Source organism: Heteronotia binoei, chromosome 5 (genome assembly GCF_032191835.1).
Source record: "Heteronotia binoei isolate CCM8104 ecotype False Entrance Well chromosome 5, APGP_CSIRO_Hbin_v1, whole genome shotgun sequence".
In the NCBI taxonomy this organism is placed as follows: domain Eukaryota; kingdom Metazoa; phylum Chordata; class Lepidosauria; order Squamata; family Gekkonidae; genus Heteronotia; species Heteronotia binoei.
The window spans coordinates 24754688-24780523 of NC_083227.1; the positions used below are offsets into that span (position 1 = coordinate 24754688).

Below are 25836 nucleotides of genomic sequence, written 5' to 3' on the forward strand. Positions count from 1 at the left end.
AGTGAGCTCAGCCAGCTCTGAATCAACCAAGAACACTTTATTGCAAGAAGCAACAGTCACAGAGGAACACAGGCAAAACTGCAGCTGGCCATGGCTAACCATGTCCCCCCCCCAGCAGGCAAGGGTTACTCCTATTGGTTCACTCCAGAATCCATACATGCCTGGCATCCTGATTGGCCAGTCCTTCCAGGCTTCAGGATCCTGGTTCGCAAGGAGTGCCCATCCCAAGTTCAGGTAACAAGAACCCAGTGAGATGCAATACATAATGCTAATCTTCTGAAACCCAGAGCCAGGAGGCAACATCAGAGGAAGGCCTTGCTCCCATGCCCTGTTGTTGGCCCTTCAGAGGAACTAGCTGGCCAGTGTGTGAGACAGGATGCTGGACTACTGGCTTGATCCAGCAGAGCTTTTCTGATGTTCTTATGCCTATCATGCAGCAAAGGCACAGGAGCCCTGCTTGCAAAAACAGCATACCTAAGTCCAGCTTTCTTGCCATCCTGACACATTGGCTCTGTGTTTATTTCTCAATCTGTACACATTTTCTCTCATCAGTGTTGTCTTTGTGATAACCCTGGGAGGTAGGCTAGAGAGAGACCGATTGCCTCAAAGACACCAAGTTGAACTTGTCTGGAAAAGTGGGGCTTTGAACTTGGGTCTCCCCAGATCCTAGTGTGACAGTCTAACCACAATTTCACACTATATTAAATGCCACAGGATCACACGCACAAATTAAGAACATAAGAAAAGCTATGTTGGATCAGGCCAATGGCCCACCCAGTCCAACACTCTGTGTGTCAAAAAAACCCCCAAGTGCCATCAAGAGGTCCACCAGTGGGGCTAGAAGCCCTCCCACTGCCCCTGCAAGCACAAGAATACAGAGCATCACTGCCCCAGACAGAGTTCCATCTACACCCTATGGCTAATAGCCACTGATGGACCTCTGCTCCATATGCTTATCCAATCCCCTCTTGAAGCTGTCTATGCTTTAGCCGCCACCACCTCTTGTGGCAGTGAATTCCACATGTTAATCACCCTTTGGGTGAAGAAGTACTTCCTGTATTCAACTGGTACAGAATGTGTGGAAGGAAAGATCCCCTGTGCAAGCACCAGTCGTTTCCGACTCTGGGGTGACACTGCTTTCACAACGTTTCCACGACAGACTTTTTACGGGGTGGTTTGCCATTGCCTTCCCCAGTCATCTACACTTTCCCCCCACAGCAAGCTGGGTGCTCATTTTCCCGACCTCGGATGGATGGAAGGCTGAGTCAACCTCGAGCCGGCTACCTGAAAACCCAGCTTCCGCCGGGGATCGAACTCAGGTCGTGAGCAGAGCTTAGGACTGCAATACTGCAGCGTTAACACTCCGCCACGGGACTCTTCGTGTGGAAGAAAGAACTAATCCAGTTGCATTCCTGCCTGCCCTGCAGCTGTTAAGGGAGGAGGGAAGTAAACTAGCCCGTCTATTTTCCCAGTCTTGATAATCCTCCTGGTACATTTGCAATTCATTTACCTTTCAATGGCCTTGCAAAGGTCAAATGCGGGTTCCCGACTTGAACCAGATCCCAGAGGCTCTTTGCAAGACGGGTCTTGCAGAGGGTTAAAACCCACGTGGAGGCGATTGCCGGTGTTCCTCCCAGTCTGGGTGGTGACGGGGGTGGTGGTGGTATCAAGGACCCAGGCGACCTGCTCCGTTTGCCAGCCTGTCCTCGGCTAGAAGTTCTCCGGTCACCTCGGTGAGTATGGAAACGGAACGATTTTCTGATCTGTTCCATGGCGGCCGTAGGTGGGAAGCAGGGCGTATGGAACTCACCACCACAAGATAAGATTTCATAAAAATTAGACGGATGCGTAGAGGGAGGGATCTGTTCAATAGAAATTGTGGCGTGGCGTCTGCAGGCCTGCAAGCGGGTGAGCTTGCGCAACCCCCCCCCCCATTAAATATTTATTTGCCGCCTTTCTGCCCAAATGTATTGTTTGTTTTAAAAAAGCAGCTGCATGCCGCCTTTCGACCTAAATAGGTTCCCGAGGCGGCGAACATCTGGTATTAACTAATTGTAGAGTTTATTCTCGTGGATGCACGTGGGAGGCCCCTGGGAATCGAGGTCGGGGGAAGTTTAATCCGTCGGGGCAGTTTTTTTAAAAAAATAAATATTGAATTATTTTATATTTTAGAAGCATTATTCTCTGTCTTTAGGCTGGCCGGAGGAAAGGGATCCTTCGGCCCGGAGCAGTGAAATCTTGAACTTAAAAGAGACCTTTTCAGAACCTTTCTCGTTTAATTCGATCTCTTGCAATCTTCTTGATCCAATGAAGGTTTGCAAAATCCGCCACGGTCGGTCCCCGTGGAGTTCGCGGGACTGACTTCCGAGCAGACTTTCTTTGCCGAAAGCAGCCGAGCTTTGAAACGGCTAACAAGTCCAGGGAAAGTAAATTTTAGTCTTGCTGCAAATTCGTTTTATTTATTAATGATGTTTATTCAGGTTGTATTGCCGGTATGGGCGTGGAACTCTTAAAACTGATATTGCATCCGCCGCCAAAAAGGCTGAAGATCACGGATCTATTTTTTTAAATTAAATTGTTTAACTAAAATAAATGCAAAGGCTGTCTAAAAAAAGACAAAAATGTGCGTATGAAATGCCCTGTTTGGGTCCGTAGAAGCTCAGAATTTGGCTTCAGCCAGATAACCTAGCAAGCAATTGGACGTTGGTGACCCGTTTGTGTATTCTTCTATTGCTGGAGTTTTAAAGGTTTTTTTTCCTCCCATGTACTTGTGTTTGAACTAAGGAAACGGATCAGCGATCACGTGGCAATGAGTTCCGTCGGTTAGCTCTTTTATGCCTCCCAAGACTTTTCATCTTGCCTTCCCTGCCAAGCTGCTCATTCATTGGTTGGCCCCAAGTTCTAGAACGTTTAGTACGTGGGGGGGGGGGAACTCCTCGTGGTTCGCAGTGCTGCCAGTTTCCATTAGGCCCCCTCTTTGATTCCCCCCTTCCCAAAAAAGTAGAAAACTCCAAATCTTTTGAGCTGCTCTCCATTTAAGGAAGACGCTCCCCTCCCCATCAAACCAGTCATTCTTTGGCATTCTGTTTTTCTGAACACAGCCCCGTGAGTATGGTGGGTGGGGGCCGCCAGGCCCGTCTTCTCAGAGGTAGACTGCCTTTGAATAGCGAGGCTCCCGTTCCCCTGCTTCTTGAGCAACAGTTAACAGGCTGCCCTACTCTGCTGGTTTTTCATCCTATACATCAGGGATGGCCAAATTTGCTTAACATAAGGACCACGTAGAATAAACGTCAGATGTTTGAGAGCCACCAGGCATGTATGTCAGATGTTTGAGAGCTGCAAGACAGGAAGGAAGGGAAATAGATGGGGGAGGGATGGAGAAGTTAAAGGAAAGCAACTTTAAGTGCATTCTCCAAGCCAACCAATGGGGTGGTGGAGGCTTCAAGAGCCTCGTGTGGCTCCCAAGTCACAGTTTGGCCACCTCTGCTATAGATCCTTAGGAGGAGGAGAGCCCTGTCAGCTGTGATGGCTTAGTGGAGACTCTATGGTTAGAGGCAGCGTAGCTCTGAAAACAAGTGGGGGTGGGGAGCAACATGGAAACCTTTAGCCTTAGATGTTTGGCTTGTGGCTTCCCAGCCATGGAGTACTGGACGGAGATTTATAAAAATGTAGGATCCTATTGTGTAACTTTTGCACTGTCTATTGTGTCATGTTAATACTTACGCTGTGCTTTAGTTCTTCCTGGCTGGTTCCAGATTTCTACAATGGCAAACCACCCTGTAAAAAATCTGCCATGGAAATGTGAAAGCAGCGTCACCCCAGAGTTACTTGCTCAGGGGTGCCTTGTTTGTTGTATTTTCCACCCCGATCCATCGTATTGACTTACTGTGTGTAGAGTCCCCAAGATAATGTATATAAATGTTTTAATTAAAAAAAATTAGACCTGAGGCCTGATCCAACATAGTTTCCACTATATTTCCATACAGTAAGCTTTAATAGACTACTTCTCTTGCCCCAGATGTGGTGTTTGATTCCCCCCCCCCTTTGCAAGTTCAAAGGTGGAAAGCAGGGAAGTTTTCCCTTTAATTCCTGAACTGGGAGGCAAATTCTTAGCACAGAGATAAAAACATAAGAAAAGCCATGTTGGTGCAGGCTAGTGACCCATCCAGTTCAACACTCTGTCACACTATGGCCAAAAAACAAACCCAAGTGCCATCAGGAGGTCTGCTAGTGCGGCCAGGAGCCGTCCCACTGTTGCCCCCCCTCCCCCAGCATCAAGAATACAGAGCATCACTTGCCTCAGACAGAGTTCCATCAATACCCTGTGGCTAATAGCTCCTGATGGACCTCTGCTCCAGATGTTTATCCAGTCCCCTCTTGAAGCTCTCTATGCTTGTAGCTGCCAACAAGATGCTCTGGACATCTGTTTCTCTTTCCTGCACTATAAACAAACTGTGGCAGATAAAGCAGTGCTGTAGGATGAGAGCATTGTACAAAAGTAAAAGTACCAAAGGTTATACAGTCACAATATACTACCAACAGAAAAGAGAAAGAGTCCATTAGCACCCTAAAGACTTAACAAAATCTGTGGCAGGATATGAGCAAATTTTGTTAGTCTTTAATGGGTCATTTTGTAGAAAAAGAGGTGCCAGAGCTCATTAGCATAATAGGAATGAGGTGTTTTGAGTTCAGATATTCTCAGCTTAACCTACCTCACAGGGTTGTTGTCAGGAGGGGGAGTCTGAGCTTGGGGGAGAGGCCATTTGAAAATGAGAGGGATAAATGGGTGATTGGTATCAGCAGATTAGCACTTCGCATTTCTAGAGCCCCTGAGGGAATTCTTGGTAAACTGCTGGTTCTCCTTGCAGGGCTGTTAGAAGTTAGGATGACCCCCATGTTGTGGGAGGAGAGGATGGAGGAAAAAAGATGAACTGTGTTCCTCTAATAAAATAATCTCCCAGTTTGTTTGTTTTAAGGGCATGTCTCATTTTTGGTTGGGAGAGGGCCTGGGTTCACATGTGTTTGCACGCTTCTACCCTGCTTCTCTCTTCAGTGGAAAACCACAAAAGTTTACAACCTCATTTCCCTTGCTTTTCTTTTGTCCTCACAATGGCTACAAGGTATGGAGGGAACACTCTGTCTGGGGCAGTGATGTTCTGTATTTTTGGTGTTTGAGAGGTAATAGTGGGAGAGCTTCTAGTGTTCCATCTCCACTGGTGGGCTTTCTGAGGGGTTTGGGCCACTGTGTGACACAGAGTGTTGGACTGAATGGCCATTGGCCTGATCCAACATGGCTTCTCTTACGTTCTTGTGAGGGGAAAGGAAAGGAAAGGTCCCCTGTGCAAGCACCAGTCGTTTTCGACTCTGGGGTGACAACATCACAATGTTTTCACAGCAAGACTTTTTTACAGGGTGGTTTGCCATTGCCTTCCCCAGTCATCTACACTTTCCCCCCAGCAAGCTGGGTACTTGTTTTACCGACCTCGGAAGGATGGAAGGCTGAGTCAACCTTGAGCCGGCTACCTAAATCCAGTTTCTGCTGGAATCGAACTCAGGCCGTGAGCAGAGAGTTCAGACCGCAGTACTGCAGCTTTAAATACCTCAGTCTTGTACTAATCTTAAGGCAGGGAAGTAGTGATGCTGCAGCGCGTGTAGGCAATACCCTGAGGGCAACTGTTAATCAGCTTACCTTGAAGGGTGTCAAAAGAGCTCTTCCCCATTGCATTCTGTCTGAATGGGAGGGTGGGCTCACCTGCTGGACATTAATTACCATTTCAACACCTGGCCAGTGATCTCTTGCCAGCCTAATTTAGCAAGCCATTGTGGAGATGGGGGAGGGGGGGTTAAAAAGGGTTCTGTGAGGCTGGCCTCAGGTGGTGTCTGCCAGTCTTATTTATTGCTTTAGATTTCCCCTGCCCTTCCTGAAAGACGAGGCAGTTTTCTGATTGCTTGCTTGATTGATTTCTTGGCCTGGAAGGCTTTTCTTCCCAAATTCTGTTTCATTGAGTCCCTCCCCATCCACCAGTTTTGGAGACTTCCACTATGGTGGTGGGGGGGTGCAAACTGTGGTTCGGGAGCCACATGTGGCACTTTCACACACATTGTGCCACTCTCAAAGCCCCCACCCCCACCCCGTTGGCCAGCTTGGAGAAAGCATCTCTCTTTTTGAATCACTTCTCCAAGCCAAGCCAGCCTGTGACTTGGAGAATGCATTTAAAGTTAAAGTTTCCACCTTTCCTTTCCTTCTTTTCACCTTTCCCTTCCTCCTCCCTCTGCTGTCTTTTTTTATTCCTTCCTGTGGCTCTCAAACATCTGACATTCATGTCTTGCGGCTCTCAAACATTGAAGCCTATTCCACGTAACTCTTATGTTAAGCAAGTTTGGACACCCCTGCACTATGGAGTAGTGGTTAGAGTGGACCAGGATTTGGAAGAGTCCGATTCAAATTCCCCCCCTCGGCCATGAGAGCTTTCTGGTTGACCAGCCAGTCATACACTCTCAACCTCACCTCACAGGAACAAAGGTTGAGCCCAGTGGCACCTTCAAGACCAACCAGGTTTTAGTCTGGGTTTAAAGCATCCACATACATGAAGGCTTATACCCAGAGTTAAACTTGGCTGGTCTAAAAGGAGCTGCTGGACTCAAACTTTGTTCTTCTGCTTCAGACCAAGAAGGCTACCCTCCTGAATCTACCTCACAGGGTTATGAGGTGAAAAAGGAGGAGAGAGGAATGATGTAAGCTGCCTTCAGTCTCCATTTGGGTGGGGTACAAATGAAGTGGTTTTTAAAGGTGTGGCGAGGGGGCTTCCCCCCAAAAGTTGATGTTTTTTCTATGAAGTTAGGCAGATCAAGTTTGGCAGGAAGTGGTTGCATCAGTGCTTAGTTCTCATGACCCCTTCTTATACCCCCAGGGAATGCTGTTCACCACTTCGGGATCAAGCAACAATTCTTTCAGACTTGTTTGGCCAGGGATCCTGGAGGGTTTTTTACCATCTTCTGGGCATGCAATGGGGATCACTTGGGGTGCAGGAAGGGAGCTATTTGTGGATTGCCTGCATTATGCAAGGGGTTGGATTAGATGACCCTGAAGGTCCCTTCCCATTCTATGATTCTATACATTTTTGCTGGTCTCTCTCCCCCCTTGAAATAGTTCCCTTCCTGAGCTAAAGTGATGGATGCCCCAAAAGACAACTTGCAACCGGGTTTTTAGGAATGGCACCTTTTGTTTGTTCAGATATGAAACTTTAAAAGCAGGGCTGGTAAGTAGAATCTGAAGCAAGTGGATTGGAAGCATCTGGAAAGTCTAGTTAATATCACTGGATAGTGGGCCAATTTGATGTTGGAGAGCCCCCTGCTTTGGTTTTCTGGTAGGACCTTTAAAGCTCTAAATAGCTTGGGACCCTCATGCCTTCAGGACTGCCTCTCCCAGCATGATCCTTCCCATACTCTCCAATCCTTATCTCAACATTTATTGAAGGTTCCTGGTCCATGAACGGTCCACCTTACGTCAACAAGGGTGAGGGCCTTCTCAGTAGTGGCCCCGTCCTGTGAAAACCAGCTTCCTGAAGAGGTGTGCACCTTGTGGAACCTCCCCCTAAGTTCCACAAGGTATGCAAGGCTAGGTTTTTGGGGGGCGGTCTTTGGGTGCGTGGGATCCCTCAGGGAGCTGGTATGCCTGAATTTTGTCTTCACCAGTATTCCCTCTAAGCTGAGTTAGCGTGAGCTAGTTTACAGATTTTTAGCTTCCAGCTCACAGATTTTTGTCTTAGCTCAGGAAAAATGGCCCCAGAGCACACTGATTTATGCAGTAGCTCACAAAGTAGAATTTCTGCTCACAAGATTCTGCAGCTTAGAGGGAACATTGGTCTTCTTCACCTTCCACACATAGGGTTGCCAATCCCCAGGTGGGGGCAGGGGAACCCCCAGTTTGGAGGCTTTCCCCCTGCTTCAGGGTCGTCAGAAAGCAGGGGGAGGGCGGGAAATGTCTGCTGGGAACTCTGTTATTCCCTATGGAGATTTATTCCCATAGAAAATCATGGAGAATAGATCTGTGGGTATCTGGGGCTCTGGGGGGGCTGTATTTTGGGGTAGAGGCACCAAATTTTCAGTATAGCATCTAGTGCCTCTCCCCAAAATACTCCTCAAGTTTCAAAAATATTGGACCAGGGGGTCCAATTCTATGAGCCCCCAAAAAGGTGCCCCATCCTTCATGATTTCCTATGGAAGGAAGGAATTGAAAAGGTGTGCCGTCCCTTTAAATGTGATGGCCAGAACTCCCTTTGGAGTTCAGTTATGCTTGTCACAGCCTTGATCTTGGCTCCACCCCTAATGTCTCCTGGCTCCACCCCCGAAGTCCCCAGATATTTCTTGAATCGGACTTGGCAACCCTATCCACACATCCTACTCTGCTTGATACTATAGATTTTGATAGGGATAGCTTTTAAATTTTAAAATGGAGTTTTGGCAGGTGTCCCCATGAGGAGAGAAAGTTGCACTTTGTAAAAGTCCCTCTCTGTGGAAGCAAAATGCTCTCCCATTCTTTTGTAACTAATCCTGTCCCCTCCCAGATCAAGCAGGTAAAAATCCAGCTGGCAAAGCTCTTGAGAAGGATTATCATGGTTATACATTTTTGTTAGGTGTGGAAAGCCAGGGAAAGATGAATTGGGATCAGGGTTTTTACAAGAATTTTTTTGGGAAATCTGTTTTTTTACAGTAGTGGAAGTGTCTTTATGGGAGCAGTGACATCTTGAGTTTTTAGAATTTAGTTTTTCATGTTATTTGCAAAATATGCGTTTTGTTGCACTTGCTGATGGCGTTGATGGACGATTCCTTCTGCTTGAGTGGCTGCTTAAAAACTAGAGATGCCAGCCACCAGGTAAAAGATAAATCGTGTAATGAATAGCACATTCAATTTGTAATGTTTTACAATAACAATGCTGTTAGGAACGATAATATTGAAAGTACGCAGTGAACTTCTCTGGCAGTCCAGTGTAGTCTTTTTTTCCCTCTCTCCTCATTTGCAATACATGTACAATTCTTGTAGAACAGTTCAATGTGTGCTAGGCCAAAAATGCAGACGTAGAAGAAAATAATATTGTTGAAAATTCTTCAATATGTTGTGTGACTGTGGCAACATGCTCTCCAGGTTTCTAATTAACATGTTTCGATAAACACCTTTCTTCCTGGCCACGGTTGCTACTCTAGGAACCTTCGCTTGATATTATTGCTAACGCATTAGTCTCAGCACTCAGGCAAAACAGTTCTCCTGGTGGGACCTGAAGATACCCTGGAATTACAGCTCATCTCCAGAGATCAGTTCCTCTGGAGAAAATGGCTGCTTTGGAGGATGGCATTGTACCCCACAGAGGTCCCTGTCTTCTCCAGAGTCAGTCTCCATAACTTTCCAAACCTGCATCTGGCAACTCTACCCCCCATTCCCCACCAGTGCACAGGAAGGACCTGGCAATTCTATTAAAATCTCAGCTGTAGAATTCCTTCAAAGGCCTACTTGGATAGATGGGTCTTGGAAACAATGTTCCACTGGGCGTGAATGCTATTTCTTGTTAAATTTCTGCCTGTTGCGCTGCCGTTTTCTAAAAAGGTTCAGGGACCCATGGGAGGAGATGGCTGTACGTTGATTTTCTCAACAATTGCAAGGTTCTCCACAGTAGCTTAATCAAGATGGGCAGCCATGTTTGTAGCAGCAAAAAAGAGCAAGAGCCCAAGGAGCACTTTTGGCGGAAGACAAGCTTTTGTGAGGTACTGCTCATTCAGAAGCAATGTTCCCTCCAAGCTGTGGGAGCAAAAATTCTACTTTGTGAGCTACTGCTCTAGGGCCATTTTTCCTGATCTGAGACAAAAACGTGTGAGCTGGAGACCAAAAAATTGTGAGCTAGCTCACACTAACTCAGCTTAGAGGGAACACTGTTCAGAAGGGAGCAGGGACTCATGAACACAATACCACCTCCATGTGTTTTGTTTGTATTTTAAGGTGCCACTAGACTATTACTATGGTAGCTTAAATCAACTTTTTCTCCTGCTTGTAGAAAGGGCTTTGCTTTTCTGGGGCGGGGGAGTCACAAAAATAGATTTTGCCGTTTGCATTCCTAAGGGCTGGTCTTTGTGTATATTCAAATATTCAGCATGTGAATTTCTAGCTAAACATGATAATCTGGACTGAAGCAAGTCCTCCTTACACTGTTTTTTCTCCCTTTTCTCCCAGGAAGATACCTTGGGAAGGTAGTCAGTTTTGGCCTCCTGAAGCCTCCGTAGTTTTGCAGGGATACCAAGAGACCAGCTGTGGACTGTGTGACATTTTGTTTTCATTGTACTGGCCTTAACACAGGGACAGCAACAAGCACCATCTAACGGACCTCTTTGTTAGCGAGCGAGTAGGTTAGGCCAAAGTTAGGCCTGGTTGAGAACTTTCCTGCCTGATAGAAAATGGCTGCCACAGAGTCATGGGAGGTAGCTGCCTTTGACCCTGAGTTTCAAGCTGCCTTTGCACAAGCAATGGGAAAACCAACAAGGCCTGAGCTGGGCATAGAAGACCCTGGTGCCACACAAGTGGGAAACGCAGGATTGCTGCTGCGGGAGGTTCAACCAAGACCATATGAAAAGTCACTTCAGTGTTGGGAACTCGAGTTCCAGGAGTTTCTGGAGGCGGAAGACTGTCCCTGGGAAGACAGGTTGCAGGGTGGGCTGAGCCCATGGGAGAACACGGAGGTCTTCTTAGCGTCGTTCCAGCAGGTTGCCCTGGCTTGCCGTTGGCCCCGGAAAGAGTGGGTGGCTCGATTGTTGCCGGCCCTGGATGAGGAAGCTGAGAAGGCCTTCCATAGTCTGGATGACAAAGACCAAGGCAACTTCTGGAAGGTGAAGAGGGCCATTTTGCAAAGGGAGGCCATGAACCGGGAGCGGAAGCGGCAGCAGTTCCGACGGTTCTGCTACCAGGAGGCCAGCGGCCCCAGGGAGGTCTTCCTTCAGCTCCAGCACCTTTGCCATCAGTGGCTGAAAGCAGAGCAACAGACCAAGGAGCAGATCCTGGAGCAACTGATTCTGGAGCAGTTCCTCAACATCCTACCAAGGGAAATGCAGACCTGGGTCAAGGAGCGGGGCCCCGTAACCTGCAATCGGGCTGTGGCCCTGGCAGAAGATTTCTTGAGGAGGCTACTGGCAGCTGAGAGGAAAGAAGAGCAGGTGAGGAGAACACTTTGTCCTGAAAAATCGAACAAGCCAGAGAGTTGGGGTAACTATGGATTAGGGAAACAACAAGTGTATCTTACATGCAAAGTATTTGGTATGCTTATCCTAGGGGTTCCCCAGCAATGCTCCCTCTAAGCTGTGGAGTCTTGTGAGCAAAATTCTACTTCATGAGCTACTGGCATTAAAGTTGAGAGGTACTGCTTGAATTAGTTTGCTCTGGGGCCATTTTTCCTGAGCTAAGATGAAAACTTGTGAGCTGGAAATTAAAAAACTGTGAACTAGCTCACACCTCTGTTTAGAGGGAACACTGCTTTTTTGAGCCTGTGATGCCTTTGGAATTCTGATGCAAGGTGGTAGAGCCAGCCACAAAATGGCTTCTGAGTAAGGCGGAGTCAGCCACAAAATGGCTTCTGCAGAAGTCAGAAGAGCCAGTGACAGAATGTTAAGAAATGAAATTATGAATAACTGTTAGTCAAATATTTGACATTTCAGACAAGCTGTTTACCAGCAGATTGCCTTTTAAAATGAGTACATTGTTTTAAAATATTTTCTTGCATACATAATTCAGTCATGCAGAGAAGAGCCTTGTGCTGTAGGACTACTGCCGCTAAAGCACATTTAAAAAAAATCTGTACAGCCTCTCAAAAGCCCTGATGGGCAAAAATGGAATAGGGCCCCACCTGGTTTCTTAAAAGCACTTGGTGGGCATCAGGAAAGGTGTCAGTAGGTGCCATGGAGCCCATGAGTCTTATCTAATGTACCTGTCTAATTTATAGAAGCAATTAATGGGTGGGACAATATGGGAGGAGGTGATCCTTCCATATCCCAGGCCGACAACAAACTGTGCCCCTCCTTTGGTTTTATGCAGGGCTTTTTTTGTAGCAGGAACTCCTTTGCCTATTAGGCCACACTCCCATGATGTAGCTAATCCTTCAAGAGTTTACAGGGCTCTTAGTACAGGGCTTACTGTAAGCTCCAGCAGGATTGGCTACATCATGGGGGGGTGGCCTAATATGCAAAGAAGTTCCTGCTACCCAAAAAGCCCGGGTTTTATGCCCAGTTTGATTTCCATCCCCCTCTCTGGTGGCTTCTTCATGCAAGCAAATTGAGTTGGAGTCTTGTACTAACTTGTTGGTCTTGATCCTCCCAAACACATTAGCATCTTGAGGAGCCAGACAATGATGTCCCGTTGGATTATTCCAGGCCCAAAGTGACTCAGCAACATAGGAACCTGCTATGGTCCCAGAAGGAGATCAACGTGGACTTCAGTTCCTCAAGGAGGTCCTATCCAAGTAAGGCATGTTCGTGGTATCTTCATCCTGAGATCCTTCTCTTTGAAACTGTGTGTGTGCGTGCGTGCTCAGTAGCAATATCCAGGAAACTGTTATTCTTCACAGTAGAAGAACTTGTGGGCACTTAAATTAATGAGCAGTAGGTTTAGAACACACAAAATGAGTAGTTCACATGGGGAATTAACTGTCACAGGAAATGGTGGTGTCCAATGTTCCCTCTAAGCTGTAGAGTCATGTGAGCAGCAATTTTATTTTTTTGAGCTACTGGCATTAAAATTGTGAGCTACTGGATAAATTAGTTTGCTCTGGGGCCATTTTTCCTGTTAAGACAAAAATGTGTGAGCCAGAGGCTAAAAAACTGTGAGCTAGCTCACACGAACTCCCTTTAGAGGGAACACACTGATGATGTCTACAAGCATAGACGGCTTCAAGAGGGGATATATGGAGCAGAGGTCTATCAGTGGCTGTTAGCCACAAAGTATAGATCATGGAACTATATCTGGGGCAGTGATGCTCTGTTTTCATGGTGCTTGGGGGGCTACAGTGGGAACTCTGTCTGGGGCAGTGATGCTCTGTTTTGGTGCTTGGGGGGGTAACAATGGGAGGCTTCTGGAGTTCTGGCCCCTCTGGTAGACCTTCTGATGACCTCTGGGTTTTGGTCACTATGTGACATAGAGTCTTGGACTGGGTGGGCCATTGGCTTGATCCAACAGGGCTTCTCTTATGTTCTTAACTCCTGACTACAAAAATACTGCAGTGTCCACAAAGGGAGAAGAACCATGTCACACCAATGGAGCTAGGCGGTCTTTTCCTTTCTTGGTTTCCGTTGTTCTTTGGCCATTGTCAGACTTTATATCATAACCCCCTCAGGCTGTGGACTTGTCCTCTCCCCCCCCTCCCCCAGCATACTTTTAGTACCATGCAAATCTACCAGTCAGAGAGGGTCTTGGCTTAATGAATGGAACATCTGATTTGCATGCGGAAGGTTCAATTCCACCCCGGTTGTACCTTGGACAGGCATGGAAAAGAGAGTTTAGCACCACCTGGACATTCATAAACCAGGTCCACAAAGCAGTGGTGCAGAGCACAAAATATTCTGATGCTATATTTTTCTGTGGGAAAAATTCCATCCCACGTTTGTAAATAAACTTTGTTCATCTTCCTTGACCTGGATGGCTTTAGGTTAGCCTGATTTTGTCAGATCTTGGAAGCAGAGTGCGCCCTGGTCAGAAGTTGGATGGGAGACCACCAAGAAATACCAAGGTTGTTACACAGAGGCAGGCAATGACAAACCACCTCTGAATATCTTTTGCCTCTTGTTTTGTGTTTGTGGGTGGGTGGGGGTGCACCTGGAAGTCATGGTGATTTCTGGTGACAAAGGCCTTTTTTTGTAGCAGGAACCCCCTGATGTAGCCAATGCTCTTGGAGCTTACAGTAGGCCCTGTCCTAAGAGCCCTGTAAACTCTAGGTGTGAATTGGATAATCTGAGGTTTCTCTTAGCAGGGGTGGATTTTAATACTATATAGAAAATGGCACGTCTTTTCTCAGTCAATTAAGATTAAAAATTACTAAATCTTTATATAGATGTATGCATGAATAAACTTTTATTTTTAGTCTTAGTGTGACGCTGCTCAGATTGGAATTGGCTGTACAAGCAGTATCATTAAAGTAAATGTGGTGTTATTTGCCACCTTGTGCTAACGTTACTTGAATTATTTCAATCGGAAAATTTTCTGGTTCAGATTTTCTGAGGAAACCCACTTCTCTGCTCTCAAAAGTACAACCACTTGCCCTGTATAGGTTTTCTTTCTGTAAACAACAACAGCAGCACCTCAAACATAAAATGGTCCCCAGAAATCTTAGTACTTTTGCCGTGAGGATGAGACCCCCTTCCTAGCTGACTGAGTGCACTGCTCACCTGTGCTGACTTTTCACCTTCTTTCCACCAGATTACAATGAAGTCAGAAGGAGCAGGAAGAGGAGTCTGGAGCGGGAACATCCAAAGCAAGCTGAACGTTGCCCAAAACCCCGGGGAAGACCCCCAAAGGCCTCTCCCTATCCGATGAAGCAGGAACGGCGTCGCTCAGAGAGGCTGCGAAGGCCCAGTCCCTCTCCCCCTCTGGAAAAGGCCCGCAAGAAAATCCGCGGGGCTTCGCTTCCTCCGCCAAAAGTCCGAGACAGGACGACGATCTGCCCAGACTGTGGGAAGAGCTGCTCTGGCCTCTCAAGCTTCCGGAGGCACCACGCCAATCACACGGGGGAGAAGCGCTACGAATGCTGCTTTTGCGGGCGGGGCTTCTCCTGGCGGTCTGACCTGGCTCGGCACGAGTGCGTCCACACGGGAAAGAAGCCGCACGAGTGCCAGTTCTGTGGGGAAGGGTTTGACCGCAAGTGGCAACGGGAGAGGCACGAGCTGGTGCATGCAAAGGCCGGAAGAAAGCTTTGATTCTAGCAGAGATGGAGCAGGGAGAGGCCTCCTTGAGAGTCTTTATGTCTGTGTGTGTGTGTGTCCCCCAAATTAGCCATATTTGATTTAGAGCTGGTTTATATGTGCAGACACCAGGGGTCTCTTCTTATCAAAGGACATTCAGGGCTTTTTTTTGTAGCAGAAACTCCTTTGCATATTAGGCCACAACCCCTGATACAGCCAATCCTTCTGGAGCTTACAGTAGGCCCTGGAATAAGAGCCCTCTAAGCTCTTGGAGGGTGGGCTACATCGCGGGTGTGTGGCCTAATATGCAAAGGCGTTCCTGCTACAAAAAAAGCTGTGGTCATAGGGGTGAGGTTTGTGGGAGCTTCTGTGACTACATTTTCTTGTTAGCTGCACTCTGGGTACCGATTCCCCCATCTCTGCCATTATATTACTTGCAGGAGTTGCAGAGCCTGTTCAGCAATAGATGAGCAGAGGAAAATTTGCACTGGTGGGAGAGAAAAAAACTGGGGGGGTGGGAAATCAACCCCATTGAATAGATTAGACCAGGGGTGGCCAACGGTAGCTCTCTAGATGTTTTTTGCCTACAACTCCCATCAGCCAGGCAAAAAACATCTGGAGAACTACCGTTGGCCACCCTTGGATTAGACCATTTTTACTCATTCTGCAGGAAGTGATTCAAAATATATCACTGTCCAGCCCTCCTTTGGAAACTACTCCATTCATGAAATGGTTCTTTTATGGGTCAGAACGGCACCCGCCATTCATTAACGTGCCAGATTATTTCAGTGAACTGGTCCTTGATAAACAAAGGTTGGATCTACACGTAGTTGCATTTTGTGCCATCGTTGCCTGGATTTCTCCTCCTGTTAGAAAAATCCAGGAGGAGAAATATTTCAAGCAGAGCACTGCCCAGTTATGTGTGAATCCTGCCAAAGGGACAAGAATTCTCAAAAAAAACCAAAACCCAACCACCAACTAGTACCCTATTTTTGGCTTCTCTCCAAATTTTTCATCCATCCCTATGTATTTCTGAACCATGTTAAGCTTTTTAAATCTATATTTTTAAAAAGGTGTGAAATAGGGAAAGGCTGTTTGGGAATAGCTAGGGTCTCATTAACCGCACTTGCCTCCCGAAACGTAGGATTTATTTTCTTTTTTCTTTTTGCAGGCTCTACTTTGATTTCCATTGTAGTGTTTTTTGCATAATATGGGGCCAGATAACAGTTTTAGGGGCAGACGGGTAGTCAGGTTTGGGGTTATAGGTACAGCATTAAAGAAGTTGTCCCTTCCCATCTGTGTATTGTTTCTCTGATAGAAAAGCCATTTCCAAAAAATGCTGCCATTTTCCATGTTGCAACTAATAGCAGTTTGGGAGGGGGCAATGAAATTGAGGAAGGATTACCCACCACTTGACCATAGCCTGATCCGAATCCGGCCCTTTGGCTCCATGATGGCAAAGGAAATGTCAGGTGTTTGGGACATGGATCTCCCACTTTAAAGAAGTGTTTGACCCTTTTGGTTTGTGTTTTTAATTTTTTCGGGGGGGGGCCAAACCCACTCCTTCCTAATAAAAAAGTCAGCATTTTCTGTCAGAGCTATTTTTCGCTGCATGGCTCTAGATCTCATGATCGATTGGGTGGAGAACGGTCTCCAGAGCGTTTGACTATCACTACTTCTTTGCTGACTAAGATGTAATTTCAGCTGCTAGCAACTGCAATGTAGTATTACTCTGTTCTCTCTTCCCACTCTTTTGAGGCAGTCACAGTTTATATAATAATCTTTTATCAGTCCTTCTCCCGTGAAATCTGGATAAAGTGGGTTTCTCCCCCCCCCCCTTTGTTTAAATACTGGATCAGTACAAAATTGAGCTCGCTAAACTGTGGCTCGTGCCTGTTTTTGGAGAAGATTGAAACAGATTTTGTTGTCGAGTTCTGCTGTTATGGATTTTGCATTGTTTGGACCTGTTTGAGGTTTTTAATGGTATAACCGTATTTAAAATTGCCTTTTATAGTGTTCTAACTCACATAAGTTGAAAGTTTGTACTTTTAATGCATGTATTTTTGTAACAAACCAATTGTGTTCTTTTATGCTATTAAAGATCAGATTTGTTCAGTAGAGTAGTTGTTTAAGAAATTCAAATAGTAACTTTTAGCTTTAAATTTCCAAGTATAATCCATTCTTTGTGGTGCAGTGGTAAAAGAAGATTCCAGAACTGGGGTGTTATAGCCAAAACAGCACTGTTTTGTGGCACTTCGAACAACTAAAAAATTCATTGTGAAGTGTTAACCTCACACGAGACAAATATTCATAGATATGGACTAAGACAGGGGTGTCAAACATGTAGCCCAGGGGCTGAATCAGACCTCCGTAGGGCTCCTATCAGGTTCCTAAGCAACCTGCTGTTCTCTGCTTCCTTCTCTCTCTCTTGCTTCCTTCTGTATCACAGCTTGCTTTGCCAGGTTTGCGCAATCACACAGGAGCTGTAGAGCAAAGCCTCTATTTTCTCCAATGGCTGAAGCTCTTCCCTTGGGGAGGAAAGGGGGTGAGAAATAGCTTGCTTTGCCAGGTTCTTTCAATGGCACAGTGGAGCTACTGAGCCAAGCCTTTCTTCCGTCTTATTGGCTGAGGCTCCTTCCTCTTCTCATCCCCTGAGGAGGGAGGGAAAGAGGCAGAGCTTCCTTTGCCCAGTTCCCTCAATCCCACATGAGATACAAAGTCACCCACATATCCCCAATATTGCAAAAAAAATACCAAATTCCAGTAAGCAGCGCTCCAGAGTTTATATCTGTCCAGAAGCACAGCCACAAAGTCTCTCTGAGTACATACAGTCCTTTCTATTCAACCTTGCATTACGTAAGAAGGAATGGAGTTTAATCTTGCTTTCATAAATGCTCTCCTGTCTCGAGGAATAGTTTAAAAATCTAGATATGGCCAGAGAGAGACTGTGGCTGATAGAGCATCTGCTTGGCATGCAGAAGGTCCCAGGTTCAATCCCTGGCACTTCCAATGGAAAAGATTAGGTAGGAGATGATGTGAAAGACCTCAGCCTGGGACTCTGCCTGTCTGAGAAGACAATACTGACACTGAGGGACAAAAGGACTGATTCAGTATAAGGCAGCTACATGGGTTCATGCAGGGCTTTTTTTGAGCAGGAACACAGTTCTGGCTGGCTTGGCATCAGGGGTGTGTGGCCTAAAAGGCAAGTAAGTTCCTGCTGGGCTTTTTCTACAAAAAGCCGTATGTGGAACAATGGTGGCATCAGGGGGTGTGGCCTAATATGCCAATGAGTTCCTGCTGGGCTTTTTCTACCCCAAAAGCCCCGAGTTCAGGTACAATCCTACATATAACAGACAATGGAAAGAGGGTGAGGGGGGGGGAGTCATAGACACGCAAGACTGCAGGTTAACCCAAAGTATTTGTGCTGAATCTGGGAACGGTCTGAAAACCAGTATAAAGATTTTAAGAGGTACCATGTCTGAGCAAGAATGAAAGTTCCCCCCCCCTTTTTTTTTCTTCAGAAACATTAACAAAATTCAACTCATTGGTGCCTCCCCCCTCACAAGTTTTGCCCTCCAATGGCCCAAAGTTCACACTACTGTAACCACCACCACCCCCTTCAAAGCCTTGATTAAGAATCAGGAAGATTAAATAAATACAAATATGAGGGCAAACTTCTAAAAACAATACATGTGGAACATACACATATAAATAATGCAAAAATTGTTTTTTAAATACACGTATTTATTACAAGATAATTTTTTTAAAAACCAGTTATGGGCCTACTGATAAAAGTACAGTGTGTACAAATGAAACCTAATGCTGCTGGATGTGTTTCAGCCTAACTGGCTTTCAGTGGTCAATACTGCAATAATAATACAAACGGAAAAAAGGAAAGCACCGGTCGTTTCCAACTCTGGGGTGACATTACTTTCACAATGTTTTCACGGCAGACTTTTTTTTTGCCATTGCCTTCCCCAGTCATCTACACTTTCCCCCCACCAAGCTGGGTACTCATTTTACCGACCTCAGAAGAATGGAAGGCTGAGTCAACCTCGAGCAGGCTACCTGAAAACCCAGCTTCTGCTGGGGATCGAACTCAGGTCGTGAGCAGAGCCTAGCACTGCAGTACTGCAGCTTTAACACTCTGCGCCACGGGGCTCTGTTGTAATTCAAATACAATAATAATAATACAATAAAAATACAATAAAAAAGCAGTTGGCCATCTCCTGCCCCTGGGCTCTAACTGCTGCTTGGTGAAACAATGGGAGCAAAATGAGGGGGAAGTGGCATCATGGGATGCTGTGATGTCACTTCTGGGTATGTACCTGGAAGTGACAGCATGAAATTGCTGTGACACTTAAGTCCTGAAGAATCTTCTATTCCTGTGAAGTTGGGGCAGGGCTCGTTTTTGTAGCAGGAGCTGTTTTGCATATTAGGCCACACCCCTGATGTAGCCAATCCTCCAGGAGCTTACAGTAGGTCCTGTACTAAGAGCCCTGTAAGTTCCTGGAGGATTGGCTAATCAGGGGTGTGTGGCCTAATAAGCAAAGGAGTTCCTGCTACAAAAAAAGCACAGGGGGGAAGGCTTTGGCAAGTGGATTCCAGTTAGGGTTGCCAGGTCTCCAGCTACAAAACCTCCCCACAACATTTCACAGAGACGATTTTTTTCTTTTGAAATATCACAGCAGTTGGCCTTGTCCTGCAAAAAGCCATCACCGAAAGCATTTCGCATAGGTTACGATGTTGCCGTCTTTACCACAACCCTGCAAGACAGACCATGCTAATTCATTTCATCTATTTAAAATATTTAATAGCTGCCTTTCTTCCATGCAAATCTCAAAGTGGCTGAAAGACAGACTAACGAAAGTGCAAGAGAGGGAAGATTCAAACTCGGGCCTTCCCGAGAAACATCAACTGCGTTTGGAGAAATGTCGACTGCAGGGTAACATGAAAGAGGTTTACAAGATTATGCAAGGGATAGAGAAGGTAGAGAAAGAAGTCCTTTTCTCCCTTTCTCACAATACAAGAACTCATGGACATTCAGTGAAATTGCTGAGCAGTCGGGTTAGAACTGATAAAAGGAAGTACTTCTTCACCCAAAGGGTGATTAGCATATGGAATTAACTACCACAGGAGGTGGTGGTGGCTACAAGCATAGACAGCTTCAAGAGGGGACTGGATAAGCATATGGAGCAGAGGTCCATCAGTGGCTATTAGCCACAGCGTATTGTTGGAACTCTCTGTCTGGGGCAGTGATGCTCTGTATTCTTGGTGCTTGGGGAAGGCACAGTGGGAGGGCTTCTAGCCCCACTGGTGGACCTCCTGGTGGCACTTGGGGTTTTTTGGCCACTCTGTGACAGAGCGTTGGACTGGATGGGCCACTGGCCTGATCCAACATGACTTCTCTTATGTTCCCAATTTGTTTGGCAGAAATACACGCAACCAGCCATGATATTTTCCCCCTAAGGAAGAAAAAAAAAGTTTCAATGCTGCTCAAGTCTTAAATAATAAACCCTATTGGACTGGGGGAGACTCTAAAATCTTGTGGGATTTCATAAAGAAGCAACAACTGAGTTCCGGTGAATCAATTTATGTTTCATGAGATAAGATCGATCAGAAAAGCTGTCACCGCAATCGGAGCATGTGTAGGTTTTTAATCCTTTGTGAGTGTTCTGGTGCAGGTTGAGGTGGGTGCGCTGGGTGAAAGACTTCCCACAGGTAGCACACGTGTACGGTTTTTCCCCAGTGTGGATTTTGTAGTGCTTGTGCAGATTGGAGGACTGGTTGAATCTCCGCCCACATGTCAAGCACTGATAGGGTTTCTCTCCTGTGTGGGTCACCTTATGCTTCACAAGGCTGGACTTGCGCTCAAAACTTTTCCCGCACTCGGAACATCGGAAAGGCCTCTCTGTGGCGTGGACCGGCTGGTGCTTGTAAAGCTGCGCAAGCCGATCGAAGCTCTCCCCACAGTTTGCGCATTGGTACGGTTTCCTCAACAAGTGGACCTTGCGGTGCTGGTAGAACTTGGCGCGCTGGCTAAAGTTCTTCCCACAGTCGGCGCACTTGTAGATGGTCGCCCCAATATGCATCTTGAGGTGCTGGTGGAGATTGGAGGACTGGCAGAAGCTCTTGCCGCAGTCAGCGCACTTGTAGGGTCTCTCGCCCGTATGCAGCCGCTCGTGTTTCACCAGGTGCGAATGTACGCGAAAATTCTTGCTGCAGTACGAACAGTGGTAGGGCTTTTCTCCCGTGTGGATTCGGTGGTGCTGGAACAGGTAGGATTGTCGACGGAAGTTTTTCCCACAATAGGAACATTCGAAGGGGCTCTCTGCTGTGCAGACAAGGTGAGATTCTGATCGGGGTTTCTCTCCGCTCGAAGGACATGTGTTTGGACTCCTGCCCTTCAGGATACCTTTGGGGGGTCTACTGATCTTATTTCCAACTGTTTTCTTCTGTCTTCCCTTTGTCTCTTTGGCTGGTCTGTTACGATTCCTCAAGGTTCGCCCCTGATCATTCTCCTGGAAAGCAGATGGTTCAGTTCTTCCTAGTGATGCATCTTCCTGTTGAAGATGGTTGTTTTCATTCTCATTCGCTGGCCCCTGACCTGCTGGGAAAACCAAAATACATAAAGAAAATCTCTACTTAGTCCTTTGGATGACATTGAGCTATTAGAGGAATTGTGAGCTGCTTTGAGACTCCCTAAGGTAGAGAAAAGCATAGAGTTGCCAAGTCCAATTCAAGAAATATCTGGGGACTTTGGAGGGTGGAGCCAGGGGGTCCTGTATTGTAAGATCCAGTCCTTGCTACCCCCTTCCCTCCTGCTATTGCTGTTGAGATCTTCTCTTCCCTTCAGATGTGTAATTGTATCACTCGTGATCATCGCTTCAGTCCTGCTAATGCAAATGTCCCTATCTCATCTTCATCTCTGTATATTCTTAGTTCTTTAACGATTGTGCGAATGCTAGTGTAACTGTATGACTGCGTGATCTTTCATTTCCAATAAAACACCTTGAATTTTAGCAATCAATCTCCTCATACTTTATTGGGTCTCTGGAGAAGTCTGACTCCTGTAAACATAGGTTGTTGATCCTGCTCTTGCATTTTCCTATTAATTTTGATCCCGCAATTCAATCTAAGAGGCAATCTGGTGAACACAGAAGTCACGTGAGCTTGAAAACAGCTCCCAACCTTTTGCGGATGCTTCCTGCAACTGATGCGCCACTGCCCTTCACGCTGTGTGTCTCTGAAAGCATGCTCAGTCAATCTCAAGTCATCGCTTGTAAAGGCACAACATATCCTTACCTGACACGGGGTCCTTATGGCTCTGATTCTCCCAACCAGCCTCTTCACACACTTCACTGTACTCCAAAACTCGGACATCCTCCTCCTCTGCTTCGGGGGAATTTGCATCCGTCTCCTCAAGCGGGGAAGGCACCTGGATCCCATTCAGGACACAGTAACAAACATGGGGACAGTGAATGTTTCAGGTCGGGACAGGGTTGTGTCCCCAACCCAGCATTCCTTTAGCAACGAGAGATGTGAATTCATGGAGGGGGAAGTGTCCCCACCAGGGGTGGAATTCTAGCAGGAGCTCTTTTGCATATTAGGCCACACACCCCTGATGTAGCCAATCCTCAAAGAGTTTACAAAAAAGAGCCTTGGAAGCTCTTGGAGGATTGGCTACCTCAGGGGTGCATGGCCTAATATGCAAAGGAGCTCCTGCTAGAATTCCACCCCTGGTCCCCACCAAAGGAAAAGCCAAGCACACAGAACTCCTATGTTTGTCTCAGGCACTTCACTTCCTCTGTAGATATTTACATTGGAAATTCCTTGAGGCTCTGGCTTGTGAATGCTGTTTAGAGCTTTACAAAATACAGTATCAGGGATGGGCTTAAACTAGGGTTGCCAATCCCCAGGTGGGGGCAGGGGATCCCCCGGTTTGGAGGCCCTCCCCCCGCTTCAGGGTCATCAGGAAGCAGGGGGAGGGGAGGGAAATATCTACTGGGAACTTTATAATTCTCTATGGAGATGTATTCCCATAGGAAATAATGGAGAATGGATCCGTGGATATCTGGGGCTCTGGTGGGGCTGTTTTTTGAGGTAGAGGCCCCAAATTTGCAGGGTAGCATCTGGTGCCTCTCCCCAAAATACCCACCAAGTTTCAAAAAGATTGGACGCGGGGATCCAATTCTATGTGCCCCAAAAGAAGGTACCCCTATCCTTCATTATTTCCTATGGAAGGAAGGCATTTAAAAAGTGTTCAGTCCCTTGAAATGTGATGACCAGAACTCCCTTTGGAGTTCAATTATGCTATTCCTGGCTCTGCCCCCAATGTCTTCTGGCTCCACCCCAAAGTCCCCAGATATTTCTTGAATTGGACTTGGCAACCCTAGCTTAAACAGGGGGCATCCAGAGCAGGAAAACAAAGTCTAAAATAATATTGAAGTGGGGGTGTCAGACCTGGCCGGGTTACCAGCAGGAGACTGGGGGGGGGGGGGGGAGGCAGGGACATGAGGGGCATCGATGCTGTGACATCACTTTTGGGCAGGGCTCTTTTTTTAGCAAGAGCTCCTCTGCATATTAGGCCACATACCTCTGATATAAGCCAATCCTCCTGGAGCTTACGGTAGGCTTGTACTAACAGCCCTCTAAGCTCTTGGAGGATTGGCTACATCAGGGTGGCATGGCCTAATATGCAGAGGAGCTCCTGCTAGAAAAAGAGCCCTGCTTTTGGGGAATCCCTGTTAGTGACATCATGCCTCTCTAGGAATTGGCATGTTTTACTATAGAGTTTTGGTGATTCCTAGACAGGAGTGACATCACATCTCGGTTTCCCCTGGAAGTGACATCATGCTATAGGCCTGGCAGCCATTTCTTATTTTATTTTCCTTCTACTGCCAAGTGGTGGGAAGCAAGAACCAGGGACATGCCATGCCCTGTCCCCAAGGACATATCGGTGTACTGAAGCATACATGTATTTAAAACAGATGGAACCAGCAAGAGGTTCCAATTGCTCAACACATCCACCACTGATAACGCCTTGCAAATCCTTTCTGTCCTCGATGAAGTGACCTCACCTGCTGTTCCCATTTCTCAGGAGCTTGCTGGTTCAGCAGGAAGTCTTCAGCCAAGGCCACTGCCTGAGAGCAAGTCTCTGGGCCGCCATCTTGGACCCAACTCTGCATATCTAGAGGGAGAACAGTCAAGAATTGCTCCAGGATCAACTGCTCCAGGATCTGCTCCTTGGTGTGTTTCTCCGCTTTCAACCACTGGTTACAAAGCTCTTGCAAATGGTTGTAAACCCCTCGCGGCCCTTCAGCATCCTGATAGCTAAAATGCCTGAATTGTTGCCGTTTCCACTCCCTGCTGAAGGTGTCCCCTCGCAAAATGGCCGCCTTCACCTTCCCATAATCCTCTCTGTCATCAGCTTGCAGCTGCCTAAAAACCTGCTCGGCTTCTCCACTGAGGGCTGGCAGGAGTCGGACCACCCACTCTTCCTTGGGCCACTGGCAAGCTTTGGCCACTTGCTCGAAGGAGGCCAGGAAGACCTTGGCGTCATCCCACGGGGCTGCGGGCTGCTCTGACAGTGGCTGGATCCCCCATCCCAAGTTAGGGGATTCCAAGGTCCTGAGGAACTCCTGCCACTGTGCCTCCCACTGCTGAAGCAACCCTTCACCTGGCGCCTTTATAAACTGCTTACTGGATGTTCTTTGCAACAGTTCTGTGATACTCCCAGCCTGGATGACGTGTGGGGCCTTTTCTGCTAATTTTGTTCCCATCCAAGGTTCGAGGACTTGGGCATCCTGCTTCTCAGCTTTAATCAAGGGCTGGACTTCTGATGGAGCCTTGCGCAGGAAAGACTGGCCTGGTCTGTGTCCCTCTGCTGCCATTCCTCACCACACTACTTCAGTTACTTCAGAGACTGGAGGAAAACAGCTGCCTTGGGCCTCTGAGAAAGGCACCAGACTTGATGGCTTGGTGATGTGATTTGGTATAAGATAGTTCCAGATGTTCAAGGAGTTCAGACGGTCCCCAAGCTGGGCTTGATCTTTCTTAGAGGGGGTCTCTCCACAGTTGCTCAAGAAGCTGTGGAACTTCAGAGACAAGCCTGTGGGGAGAAGCAACATGAAGAAACAGAAAGACACATGACCTGTCAGTGATTTAAAACTAGCTACTGGCCATGGCGACTGAGGGGAATCTCCACATTCAGAGGCAATCAATCTCTGAATCTCAGTGCCAGGCAGCAATATTGGGGGAAGGCCTCAGCTCTGTGTTTATGCCCTGTTGGATCTCCAAAGGAAATGGTTGGCCACTGTGTGAGACAGGATGCTAGACTAGGTGGACCACTGGTATGATCCAGAAGGGATCTTCTTATGTTCTTATCCCATTGGTCTCTTCCCCATACATACAAAACTAAGCACGCCAAATATAAGTTCTAACCTCACCTTTTCCTTAAATGGCTAGTTTTCACACAAAGGGGATTTTGTGCAAAGGGAAGCAGTTAGGGATGTGAACCTCCTGGCTGTAGGGTAGGGTTGCCAGGTCCAATTCAAGAAATATCTGGGGACTTGGTGGTGGAGCCAGGAGACATTGGGAATGGAACCAAGAGCAAGGTTGTGACAAGCATAATTGAACTCCAAAAGGAGTTCTGGCCATCACATTTAAAGGGACTGCACACCTTTTAAATGCCTTCCCTCCACTGGAAAGAATGAAGGATAGGGGTACCTACATTGGGGGCTCATAGAATTGGACCCCCTGTTCCAATCTTTTTGAAACTTGGAGGGTATTTTGGAGAGAGGCACTGGATGGTATGCTGAAAATTTGGGGATTGGATAAGCATATGAAGTAGAGGTCCATCAGTAGCTATTAGCCACAGGGTATAGGTAATAGGAGAGCCAGTTTGGTGTA

The 25836-nt window shown here is 46.9% G+C and overlaps 2 protein-coding genes across 2 annotated transcripts; one reads left to right on the forward strand and one right to left on the reverse strand.

Moving 5' to 3' along the window:
* The first annotated feature begins 1626 nt into the window (after window positions 1-1626).
* On the forward strand, window positions 1627-17043 carry LOC132571420 (zinc finger and SCAN domain-containing protein 16-like). Its single transcript, XM_060238211.1, has 4 exons — window positions 1627-1733; window positions 10223-11196; window positions 12362-12494; window positions 14444-17043. Exons 2-4 carry the CDS (start codon window positions 10444-10446, stop codon window positions 14938-14940), a joined length of 1383 nt encoding a protein of 460 aa, XP_060094194.1. The 5' UTR covers window positions 1627-1733; window positions 10223-10443; the 3' UTR covers window positions 14941-17043.
* A 3421-nt stretch (window positions 17044-20464) lies between these two features.
* Window positions 20465-24815, reverse strand: LOC132571861 (zinc finger protein 397-like). The gene is made up of 3 exons (XM_060238654.1): window positions 24006-24815; window positions 22231-22363; window positions 20465-21532 (listed from the first exon to the last, which is right to left on the reverse strand). The coding sequence occupies exons 1-3, from the start codon at window positions 24705-24707 to the stop codon at window positions 20481-20483; spliced, it is 1887 nt and encodes a 628-aa protein (XP_060094637.1). The 5' UTR covers window positions 24708-24815; the 3' UTR covers window positions 20465-20480.
* Window positions 24816-25836: the final 1021 nt, after the last annotated feature.

Coding starts and splice junctions, on each gene's coding strand:
- LOC132571420 (XM_060238211.1), top strand. CDS start 10,444: ATGGCTGCCACAGAGTCATGGGAGGTAGCTGCCTTTGACCCTGAGTTT. Junction 11,197..12,361: donor CTGAGAGGAAAGAAGAGCAG/GTGAGGAGAACA, acceptor CAAACACATTAG/CATCTTGAGGAGCCAGACAA. Junction 12,495..14,443: donor CTCAAGGAGGTCCTATCCAA/GTAAGGCATGTT, acceptor TCTTTCCACCAG/ATTACAATGAAGTCAGAAGG.
- LOC132571861 (XM_060238654.1), bottom strand. CDS start 24,707: ATGGGAACAAAATTAGCAGAAAAGGCCCCACACGTCATCCAGGCTGGG. Junction 22,364..24,005: donor CTGAGAAATGGGAACAGCAG/GTGAGGTCACTT, acceptor AATGGGATCCAG/GTGCCTTCCCCGCTTGAGGA. Junction 21,533..22,230: donor CCATAAGGACCCCGTGTCAG/GTAAGGATATGT, acceptor TTTTCCCAGCAG/GTCAGGGGCCAGCGAATGAG.